Source organism: Hemiscyllium ocellatum, chromosome 4 (assembly GCF_020745735.1).
Source record: "Hemiscyllium ocellatum isolate sHemOce1 chromosome 4, sHemOce1.pat.X.cur, whole genome shotgun sequence".
In the NCBI taxonomy this organism is placed as follows: domain Eukaryota; kingdom Metazoa; phylum Chordata; class Chondrichthyes; order Orectolobiformes; family Hemiscylliidae; genus Hemiscyllium; species Hemiscyllium ocellatum.
The window spans coordinates 43,739,693-43,751,787 of record NC_083404.1 but is presented as its reverse complement, the minus strand read 5'-3'; the positions used below and the strand labels follow the sequence as shown (position 1 = coordinate 43,751,787).

General features: G+C 39.1%; 1 protein-coding gene across 2 annotated transcripts in view; it reads right to left on the bottom strand.

The window, feature by feature from the left end:
- Positions 1-12,095, bottom strand: part of fam91a1 (family with sequence similarity 91 member A1) — a 50,771-nt gene that overhangs the window by 7,618 nt on the left and 31,058 nt on the right. For both annotated transcript variants that reach the window (XM_060823087.1, XM_060823089.1), the window contains exons 15-22: positions 11,541-11,664; positions 7,467-7,615; positions 5,669-5,803; positions 5,430-5,543; positions 4,527-4,599; positions 4,265-4,417; positions 1,331-1,438; positions 160-283 (exon numbers count right to left, since the gene is read on the bottom strand). In XM_060823087.1, coding sequence (XP_060679070.1) covers positions 160-283; positions 1,331-1,438; positions 4,265-4,417; positions 4,527-4,599; positions 5,430-5,543; positions 5,669-5,803; positions 7,467-7,615; positions 11,541-11,664 — 980 coding nt within the window. The remainder of the gene's footprint in view (positions 1-159; positions 284-1,330; positions 1,439-4,264; positions 4,418-4,526; positions 4,600-5,429; positions 5,544-5,668; positions 5,804-7,466; positions 7,616-11,540; positions 11,665-12,095) is intronic.

Genomic DNA, 12,095 nt, shown 5'->3' with positions numbered 1-12,095 from the left:
GAGGGGAATAATCTCCTAGGCCTTTGGAGAGGCGACACAGACACAAGGAGCTAAACAGCCATATCCCGTGCTGCATGATTCTATGAAAAAGCAACTAAAATTTTATACTTGCAAAAGCAAATAATAACCATCATATGCAAAGCCCAAAACAAAATCTACCTTTCCTTCCCACATAATTGATGTGTGGCAATTTTCTGACAGACACTCCTATTTAGTTCTGAGATGAAGAGTGGGATCCCAAAGCACAGCTCCAAAGGAATCCAGTCCTGTTCCATTGCGGAGGCTGGAAAATCAAAACATTGTACAAGTCAGCACAGCAAAATACTCCCGTTCCCTCTTTCATTTGTCACACAAAGGTTTGACTATAAAGCAACTAGGATTAAATTTACTTTTGGGGCATCGCTACAATTCAAACAATAACAATTTGCATTTGTGTACCATCTTTGATATCTCCACAAATGTCCCAAGGAGTTTCATAGGAATGGATTATTAGACAAACCTCGACTGTTTATAGCATTGCAAGATAAGATGACAAAATATTGGTTTCAATGGGATGTCTTCAAACTGGAAGAGGTGGAGAACTGGAGAGATTTAAGGGAAAATTGTAGCCCTTGGACTCTAAACAGCCAAAGGCATGTTTGTCAATGCTGCAGCAATGAAAATAGAGGAGGTACAACAAACCTGAATTGGAGGATGATAGAGACAGGGAGACAGACATTAGTAACTGGACAGAAATTAGAATTCCAGGCATCAAGGTAGGACATTTTGAAATGTCTGTATCAAGACAATCACTGGATGCATATATCCATTGAGCATCAGGAAGCTCAGATGAAGTTTTCTTATAATATGGATGTTATTGCCCATGCTAAGTGACCCTTGAAAAACTGATGACAAGGCCCCTCCCTTGAACTGTTATCCATGGGGTGGCAACATTCCCCACAGTGCTATAAAGGTATGGAGCACCAGGATTTTGATCCAGCAAGGATGGAAAGCAGATATAATAGAGATTGTCCAGATTCTTGTTAGGCAAGGGAAGCAATGGTTATCAGAGGTAGATGGGAATGTGGACTTCAAAACACAAACCGATCAGCCATGGTCTTACTGAATGGCAGGACAGGTTTGAGGAGCTGAATGGCCTATATCTACTCTTAATTTCTATGTTTCAAAACATCCAAATTGGAATCACGTGAGACATCGGAAGGAAGCCTGGAAGTGGTAATGTTCCCATGCAATTGGCTGTCCTTGTAATTCAAGGTGAAAAGTCACAGGTTTGGGAAGTGCAGTATTTTATTTAAGTGCATAAAACTAACATTACAATAATTGTATTTACCTTCAGAAATTCTTTTAGGCACAGCATCGGCCATGGGCTCATCAGTTACCAACTCAAATGATTCTGTGCTGCCTTGAGCATCAGATCCAGGTGGAGAATCGAATTCTTCTACAAAACATTTAAGTTCATATAATTGACAGAAACATTATTTAAGATAATTTCTAGCTCAATTAAAAATCCGCAGAATACCACTGGAAAGCAAATATATTTTTAGATGTGAACATACAGTAGTGTGCAGTGTGGGAGAGTTAAGATTCCAAAGTACATTTAAATCAAAGCTAATCATTACTTTTTAAACAGTTAATCAAAAATCTAATTTAGAAAAACCTTCTTTTACACCCAAAAGCAGCCAATCTATGCAAGTTCCCACAAATTGCAAATGATAATGATTAATCTGTTTCTGGTGTACTGATTGAGGGATAAGTATTGGCCAAGATGAATAGAACTCTCCTCTTCTTCTTTGAAGTAGCAGCCCAAGGACTTTTTACATCTATCCGAAAGGCCTGATGGTTCAACGTCTCATTGCAAAGCACAGCACCACTGACAATGTAGCACACACTGGGAGTGTCCGCAATGTTACACCTAGATCCCTGAGGCGGAACATTACTTAGAAATCTCCTGACTCAGAGGCACAAGTACCACCCACAATGCTACAGGTAATATCATCAAGACAAGTGGCATATAATACAGTCAAAACCAGATTTCAAAATAACAGATTAGTATGTTGGGAAATGTTGCTCATCAGCAACTTTACCATATTAAGACAACACAGACTGCTTATTAGTCCTCTACTCAACAGATGATCCTAATATCTTCAAAATGCCAATGATTACTTACCACATCTTCAGTGTGTATTGGCAGTAAACTGGTTAGTCGAGAGTCCAGTTTAATTGAGTTCATGTAATTACATTAAATAATTAAAACAGTGGTAATTTATTGAAGTAATTGATAGAATTAAAAATCTCTGGCAAGCAAGCTCAAATAGTTTACATATCCATCTCGAAAGTTTTGTAATTTGGGTTTTATTTTGAACTGTGAATTTCTTTTATAATTTAGTTATGGTCAGATTGACATTGGTTGGCTGTGACTGCAGTATCTAACCACAACACCCAACGATAAATCAACACACTTTAAAAATTATAAAATTAAAGAGAAGTGCAAAATCTAAAAAGAACAGAAATTGCTGGAGAAGCCCAGCACATCCGGCAGCACCTGTAGAAAGCAGACTTAAATGTTCTGAGTCTAGTGATCCTTCTTCAGAACTCATGGTAGCTAATATAAAAAAATGGTATCGATGTCAAAGATGGGGGAGGAAGAAAGAGGACAAGGAGCAAGTGGATAGGAAGAGATAGAGCCAACAGGGAGAACAACAGTTAGGCAGGCAAAAGGGATGGATGACAGTATGCCAGGGAGAAAGAAAAGCTGGTAATGGGGACCATAAGTAGGTGAAAATGGGTTGGCTGCACTGAAAAAGGCTCTTGTGATGTCAGGGCCTGGGGTGTGAGGGTGGGCAATAAAGGACCTAGGTGGTGATATTTAAGTTTTAAAATTCTTGAACTCAATATTGAGAGCTGAAGTCTGCAGGGTTCCCAAGCAGCAAATGCAAAGTTTGCAATGAGCCTCGCAGCAGGCCTGAGACAGAAATGTTGGCGAGGGAACGTAGTGGTATGTTGAAGTGGCAGGCAGCTGGAGACTCTGCGTTATTTTGTGGACACAGCGCCCAGTCTGTGTTTCATCTTTCCAATGTAGAGGAGTTCACATTGACAGCAGCAATGCAATAAATTTAATTGCAAGGGGATCAAGGATTACAGGGCGAGAACAGGAAAATGGGGTCCAAAAACATATCAGCCATGATCAAATGGCAGAACAGACAGGATGGGGGGAGTAGTCTGATTCTGCTCTCATATCTTATGGTTTAAATGATCCGACACAATTACAGCACAACTCAGCTCGGTTAGGCTAAAGTTGTGATGAGAGATTAGGCTCCACACAAATCTATGCCCACTTTAAATTTATCTAATCCCTTCAACACACCCTTCAAAATTTCTTTATGTACTGACTAGCTTCCTCTCAAATGCATCCTCACTTTTCACCTTAACTACTCCACTCTTTACTGAGACAGTGGTAAGTATTTGAAATTTGCTACTTCATAAGAGTGGTTGAAATGAAGAATTCTGATGTATTTAAGAGTGTGCTTTAGCCCCAAAGGCAACTCTTTCACTTCAAGTCAGAGTGCTGCAGATTCAAGTTTCACTCCAGATACTTGGGTGCAAAAATATTCACTGACACTCCCAGTGCAACACTGAAGGCGTCCTGAACAATCAGAGATGCTGTTTCTCGAATAAGACATTAAGCCAAGACCCCTATCAAGTGGATTTAAAGCATATTTTAAAGAATAGTATTTTGTTCAAATAACAAATTATCTCGTGTTCAGGCTAACATTTATTCCTCAACTGACATGTAAAGTTAGCTTAATTGGTTATTATCTCTTCTCTGTTTGAGAGTTTACTGTGTACACATTGGTTACAAGCACTTCAGCAATAATAGAAACCTGTGTGATGTCCTGGTTCATGAAGGGCTCTTTACCAACAGGAGTCTTTACTTAAGGGGGAAGCTAGCTAAGTAGAAGTTTAAAAAAAAGAAAATATGCAGCAATGATGTGAGGAAGAGGGAGAGAGATAGCTCATGTTGTTTTTTAAGCTAATGCCAGTTGGTCCATTTACTGTATGAGTGGTTTATGTATGTGCTGCCAATTCTATGCAACGCAGTAGCAGGTTCTGTACTTCAACCACTCAACTTTTCAACAATGTACTATTGCAACAATATCACAAACCTTTGAAATTTATGAAATATAAATTATTGCATTCTGACAAGTTGGTTTACAGGTTTATTTCCAATGCAGTTTTAATAATGCTAAGTTGGTCTTTAGAGTACCTTTCTCCTCTAGTTCTTCACTGGGATGCCTGCCACTGACGCACTGCACACAAGGGTTCAACATAGTCACAAAGCCACAGAAATGGTCCAGATCCATTTTTGCCCTCAACACTTTCAAAGCTCGATGAGCACACATGTTACTCCGGGAGAATTCTGCAGCAGACACAAGACAAAGCATTATTCAGCTAAGTTGCATCTATCATGCACAGAAGTAGATCTGAAGTATAAAAAAAATGCAAATTGTCAGAATTGAAATGTTCACCTCCTTTCATTTCTGCTTCATCAAAAGGGAACGGAACATAAGTTGTTTCGCCATCACCATGGATGCCATAACCCTATAATTAACAATGTATTTATTTATTTTATTAAAATCATACTATAGTGGCAGCACAGCAATCCACTTCAAGTAACTTAAACTGAATTATTTACTCTTTCACAGAACATGGAGATCATATTTTATATCCAACCTGAATTTCTCTGAGTGAATTACTAGGGTATTTCAGGGAACAAATACAAGTCAACCACATTACTATCGCTCCAGAGTCACAGATCAGCCAGATCAGGTAAAGATAGCAGACGTCCGTGGGAATTTTATGGTAATAGGTAGTAGTTCCATGGCCATCATTATGGAAAGTAGTTTTCAATTCTAGAACTACTAAATGAAATTAAATTCCACCAACTACAGAGGCAGGATTTGAACCTGTAAACCTCTGGGTTAACTTGGGCCTCTGGATTACTTGTCCCTTGATTTTAGTTCTATGCCAAGGTCTCCAGATGTTTACATTAAAAGAAAACTGATATGCTCTAAAGCATGTTTTTATTGGAAAGACTGGTCTTTCAAAAATACATTACCAGATTACCAGCAAGTCATCACAAATTTTGCTTCAACTGGGTGCAATATTCAACCATTTTTAACATGCACACTAGTCTATTCATGAGATTGACAGAAACCCTTAGAAAAGCTCTCTATACAGTTATATCTACTGCAAGTAGACATCGGGGAATGTTGATTTGGTACTGATTAAATACTTCATTTAACTGATCATATAAAAATAAAACTCACATCACTCTCTGGGTCACAGTACAAGTTTTCTTACATTCTGTACCAGCAGACAAGATGCTCAATTAATAGAAGATTTCTCAGTTACAGTCAAATAACATTCACCTGTATTAATACAGCAGAATGGGTCAGGGCATCATTCAACATGCTGAGCACATTTGAAGTGGGAACAACCCCAGGATCATGTCCCCAAGAGGTTATAAGCAGTCGGTCATAGGCCTGAGAAAATAAAAAAAAGGAAAACAACAATGTATTTTTAATCAATTATTCTGATGCACTATAGGAATGAACAAACTTTGTGCATTTAAACAGGAAATGTACGAATGATTGCTTTCTCCAAATACCTGAAAAATATCTGGAAGTTTTCTGAGCCTTGATCCTTTTGAAAGTAGCAATGATGGGGGTCCTTGTCCAGTAATATGATAGATGTATAGTTTAAACCAGATTGAACTAACCTCTGGGATAGCTGGTCCTATGTGCTAATTGTTTGAACAAAAAAGTTATTGATTTAATGCAAGAATGATGTATACAAAATTAGACATATCATAGAAAACATAAACCAAATGTGCCTTTTCCAATCAGATGCAGAATAATATATTATTATATTTCCAGCAAACTCTCACGCTGTAATTATTTTTAAATTCAAGGCGAGATCCCTGTATAAAATATTAATGAGGATCATCATATAGCATTCATTTCAATTTTAGCAAGCTATGATTAATCATATAGGTTTTATTCAACTGTATATCAAATAGGCCTAATAAACTAATCTAACTAGTTATGAATTCTTAGTAAAGATAGATATTTATGAATACAAAACATTAAGACCGATTCCGTTACACCTCACCAGGTAATAAGCTAGAAATCAAGCCCCACTATTCCCAGAGTTGTCACAAAGTTAAACATTTTATCAAAGTACATAAATACCACCAATTTATCTGCCTGATAGACTAGTGTTAACAAAAAAACACAGACAAGGTTTCCATACTTAACATGAACCATCATTTACAACAAAAAAAATTTAACTGAAACAAGTCTACTCTTGAAACTCTAACTCACTTCTCCACCCCTCCCCCAACCACACTAACAAATTGACATTTTGGATGGAGGACAAACAAGCACTGCAGAAATTAGTTTAATGTCACCTAGTGACTGTAACGAGGTCAGCCAGGTGCACGTTATAGAGTACAAGCTCCCCGATTGGTCCAAATTAACAGCCTCGATCATACAGCCCTGGCTGACATATTAAGAACAGAAGTGTAATAGGAGCATCAGACATCCTATTCACTCAAAAAAAAAGAGTGGCAGAGGCTCTGGATCTGTGTGTGCGCGTGCAACTGTCCTCCTTAAAAAATATATAAAAAACAGAAGTGTCAAATATCCTGACAGTCTGGGAGTTGACTCTGATGAGGCTGTACAAGAGTCAAGGACTCTCCATGTGTAAATGAAGGGTGACGGGATACCAGCCGCTGTGGAGTTATTTCATCACTAGTTGTCAGGATTTGATAGGGTGTCTCTTTTGTTTGCCCAAGTCTCCGACCTTGGGGTTTTTTCTACTTCTGCAGAGGAGCACAAAGTAAGTTTCACAAATTATAAAGTCATTGACTTGTTGGTTAAATGCAATAGCTTAAAGCTAGTGGTGGGATAAAAGCTTTTTTTTTTGACTTCAGGAATTTTATTAGGAAGACACTGTCTCCCCTCCCAGAGGTCAGAGAGCTCCTCAGTGTATTGTATGTGTGTGTACACACACACTTCAGCTACCCAAGAAACAGACAGTCATGAAAAAGACCTTTGGTTTATTGAATTGTGACCAGTTGTGGATGCTAATCAGCAACTGACAAAAGTCTAGAACCAAACAGTATAGAAAGTAACCATTCAGCTCATTATGTCCATGTCAGATCTTTGAAACAGCTATCAAATTATTTCTATTGCTCTTATTACTTAAAGTTTTTGAATACTACTTTCCAATCTTGCAGTTTTACAGCTGTGATGCAATGATGCAGTCCAGAAGAAGGCTGCTCAGCCTACAGTATCTGTGCTGACTCTTTTTGAAAGAGCAATCTAATTTTCAGTCCTCCTGAGAAGATCTAGAAGTTTAGAAAAAGCTGTACTGGATGATCATTCTGCAACTCCTGCACTTACCTGTGGTGTACAGCTGCTTACTGGCCGGATTTCATTGCTGAGCGGCGCCATTGAGACTAATAGTGTATAATTTTTGTTCAGGACTCTGCTGCATGTTGCAGGATCCAATCCCAATAAACTTTCACAACGTAACAGATCTAATGGAAATCCTGAAACAGAACAAAGAATAAAATCTCATACACAGAACTATTCTTTGAACACAAGAACATCTCAACAGAAGTCAACTATCAACCCTTTCAGCTTGCCCTGCTATTCACTAAGTTCATGGCTGATCAGTTTGTTTTGAATTCCACATTCCCATCTACCCTGATAACTGCTGATTCCCTTACCTAACAAGAATCTAGACATTCTCCACTTGACATTCCAGAAAAGATCAGTTCCAAAGCATTTAAATGAATTGTTGCCATTTTAATACATACATCCAGCATGCCAATCATACAACCTTTTCTTCAAATGGCCAGTTATACTTCCAGAAAGGTTTAGCAATAATGAGAAACAATTGAGCTTCACTTTCCCAAATTTGACCAGGGATGAACGAAACTATCAACAGTCAAAAAAGTAATTTTTAAAAATACTGCCTTCAATCAAGGATCATTTTATTATCAAAATGCTGGTATGTTTGCAGTTTAAAACTGGTTAAATTTATGCCAGTCGAAGTGGAGACCCCTAGATTTCTGGACCTGATCACACTTGTTCATATTTTAGTAGATTAACAGATGAACGAATGTGGAAATCATGCTCAGCCACATTTAATTCACCATAAATCGCATCTCATTCAAAAGTTCCACATTCACATTCTTGCTCACAAAGCTGCCCTCTCCCTGTCAGGCTCTGACAGTTCCCTTTGCTAAAGAGGATCAATTTTAGCACCTTTAATACTTTCCTATCTTTACCACTGCATGAAACCCCAACCACATGGCCTCCTTCAACCACTCTCCCCAACTCGAACCCTTCGTTCAAACAAACAGTGATCCACCCTTCCACTAATCAGGCACCACCTTTTTAAGCTACTATGATCCTGCTGTCAAACCCTGACACCAGAACCTCACCAGACTTTGCCTTCCCAGATTTAAAAAATAGCAATCAAAACCCCTCACGACCCCAATCTTTCTCCCTAACTTAATACTGACACATTCTTCGCTCTGAAAGAAAACAAAATTTTTACCAATCTAAGCAGTGTTATTTAAATAAGTTAAATTAATTGCCTGGAATAAGTCATGCCAATCTCAATTTTAAGACATGCTGCAAGGGATTCGAACATTTAAATGATTACTTTTGTATAATATTCAATCTCATTTTAGAGTCAAAGCGATGTACAGCATGGAAACAGACCTTTCAGTCCAACTTGACACAGTAGCTCAGTGGTTAACACTGCTGCATCACGGCACCAGGGACCTGGGTTCGATTTCATTCTGGGGTGGCTGGCTGTGTGAAGTTTGCACATTCTCCCAGTGTCTGCATGGGTTTCCTCAGAATGCTCCGGTTTCCTCCCACAGTCTAAAGATGTGCAGGTCAGGTGAATTGGCCATGCTCAATTGCCCATAGTGTTAGGTGCATTAGTCAGGGGTATATTTAGGATGGAGGGATGGGACTGGGTAGGTTGCTCTTCGGAGGGTTGGTGTGAACCTGTTGGGTCGAACAGCCCATTTCCATAGTGTGGAGAATCTAATCATCTAATCTAATGCTGAATAGATATCCTAACCTAATCTAGTCCCATTTTCCAGCACTTGGCCCATATCTCTCTAAACCCTTCGTACTCATATACCCACCCAGATGCCTTTTAAATACTGTAATTGTACCAGCCTCTACCACTTCCTCTCACAGCTCTTTCCATACACACACCATCCTTAGGTCTCCTTTATATCTTTCCCCTCTCACCCTAAACCTATGCCCTCTAGTTCTGGACTCGCCCACCCAGGGAAAAGACCTTGTCTATTTATCCTATCAAAGCCCCTCATGATTTTATAAACCTTGATAAGGTCACCCCTCAGCCTCTGATGCTCCATGAAAAAAAATAGCCCCCGTCTATTCAGCCTCTCCCGATAGCTCAAATCCTCCAATCCTGGCAACATCCTTGTAAATCTTTTCTGAATGCTTTCAAATTTCACAACATCTTTCTGATAGGAAGGAGCCTGGAATTTCACGCAATATTCCAAAAGTGGCCTCACCAATGTCTTGTACAGCTGCAACATGATCTCCTAACTCCTGTACTCAATACTCTGACCAATAAGGGAAAGCATATCAAACACCTTCTCCACTATCCTATCTACCTGTGACTCCACTTTCAAGGAATGAAAAACCTGCCCTCCAAGGTCTCTTTGTTCAGCAACACTCCCCAGGGCCTTACCATTAAGTGTACAAGTCCTTCTAAATTTGCTTTTCCAAAATGCAGCACCTCACATTTATCCAAATTAAACTCCATCTGTCACTCCTCAGCCCATTAGCCCATCTGGTCAAGATCCCGTTGCACTCTGAGGTAACCTTCTTCACTGTCCACTAACCTCCAATTTTGGTGTCATCTGCAAACTTACCAACTATACCTCCTACGTTCACATCCATATAAATGAGTAGAGGACACAGCACCAATCCTTGTGACACACCACGGGTCGCAGGCCTCCAGTCTGAAAAACAACCCTCCATCACCCTGTCTTCTACCTTTGAGCCAGTTCTGTATCCAAATGGCTAGTTCTCTCTGTATTCCATGAATTTAACCTTGCTAACCAGTCTCCCATGAGGAACCTTGTCGAATGCCATACTGAAGTCCATATAGATCACGTCTACTGTTTTGCCCTCATTAATCCTCTTTGTTACTTCTTCAAAAACCGCAGTCAAGTTTGTGAGACATGATTTCCCATGCACAAAGTCATGCTGACTAGCCCCTAATCAGTACTTGCCTTTCCAAATACATGTAAATCCTGTCTCTCAGAATTCCCTCCAACAACTTGCCCACCACTGGTCAGGCTCACTGGTCTACAATTCCCTGGCTTGTCCTTACCACCTTTCTTAAATAGTGGCACCACATTAGCCAACCTCCAGTCTTCCGGCACTTCACCTTTGTCTATTGACGATACAAATATGTCAGCAAGGGGCCTAGCAATCACTTCCCTAGCTTCTCAAAGTTCCAGGTACACCTGATCAGTTCCCAGGGATTTAGTCAGTTTTATTTGTTTCAAGTCATCCAGTACCACCTCCTCTGTAATATGTATATTTTTCAGGAGGTTGCCACCTATTTCCTCACATTCCATATCTTTCATGTCCTTCTCCACATGGACTGATGCAATATATTTGTTTAGTATCTCCCCCATCTCCTGTGGCTCCACATAAAGGCTGCCTTGCCGATCCTGTAGAGGCCCTGTTCTCTCCCTAGTTACGCTTTTGTCCTTAATGTATTTATAAAAACCCTTTGGATTCTCCTTAACGCTCCTATCCCCCTAGAAATGACACAGGTAACGTCATGGGAAATGAACCTATAACAATGGTATCTTAGTGTTTTTTATTCATTCATGGGATGTGGGTGTCACTGGATGGCCATTTGTTGACCATCCCTAACTGCCACTTGAGCTGAATGTATTGCCAGGGCCTTTAAGAGTAAACTACTTTGCTGTGGATTTACAGTCACATGTAGACCAGACCAAGCAAGAATGAAGATTTATTTCCCTAAGAAGGACTGTACTGAACCAGATGCTAAGTTTTAAGTCCAGATTTTCATTTGAATCAAATTTCACCATCTGCCATTGTGGGATTTGAACCCATGTCTGTATAGCATTAGCTTGGGTCTCTGGATTACTAATCATTGTCAGTATCTCCCCTATATCTACAGTTTGGCCTTGAATAATTACCATAAATCCTCTGCATCCACAAATTCATGATTTTGCTTATCCATGCCAAAAAGGTAAATGGTAACAAAACTCTAAATTGGGTACAAATTTGTACATCTACGATTTTTAACCTATTTTTAAAATGTATTTTTAAATGGCTCTGCACTCTAAAATTTCATCATTCACAGAGGTGGTCAAAAAAAAGATACCTTGCACATACAAAAGGATATTTGTATTTTCAAATTATAATTCCTACCATTGTTTGGTTGCTCTTCATCTGTAACCAGCTCCTTATTGTGACGCAGGAAGAGTATAGTGTTTCTCAAAGTTAGTGCATGATCAAAATATCTCTGGGCCTCCCCCTCACCAGTATTTTGAACCTATAATATAAAATATTCTGATTACTTTATGTGTCTAAATTATGCTTCAGCAAAACCTCCAAAATTAAATAGTAAAAATCTTGGGTACAAGCAGTAGAATAGGAAGAAAAATTTTAAGCAGTAGGCCATTCAGCCCCTATAACCTGCTTCAATATTTAATAGTATCATGGTGATTTAATTATGGCTGTAATGCCAATTTCCTACTCAAAACCCCACGTATAATCCTCAACTCCCTTGTCAATCAAAATCTTTCTAACTCAGCCTGGAATATATGACTACCACTACTCACTGGGGAAAAGAATTCCATAGACTAACAAACCTTAGAGAAAAAATAAATCTTAAATGGAAGATCCCTTATTTTATAACTAAATTCTTCAGTCCTCGTGCGGGAATCAGCTTGGCGAGGTTTGAGAAGATTTGTAGATCAGATT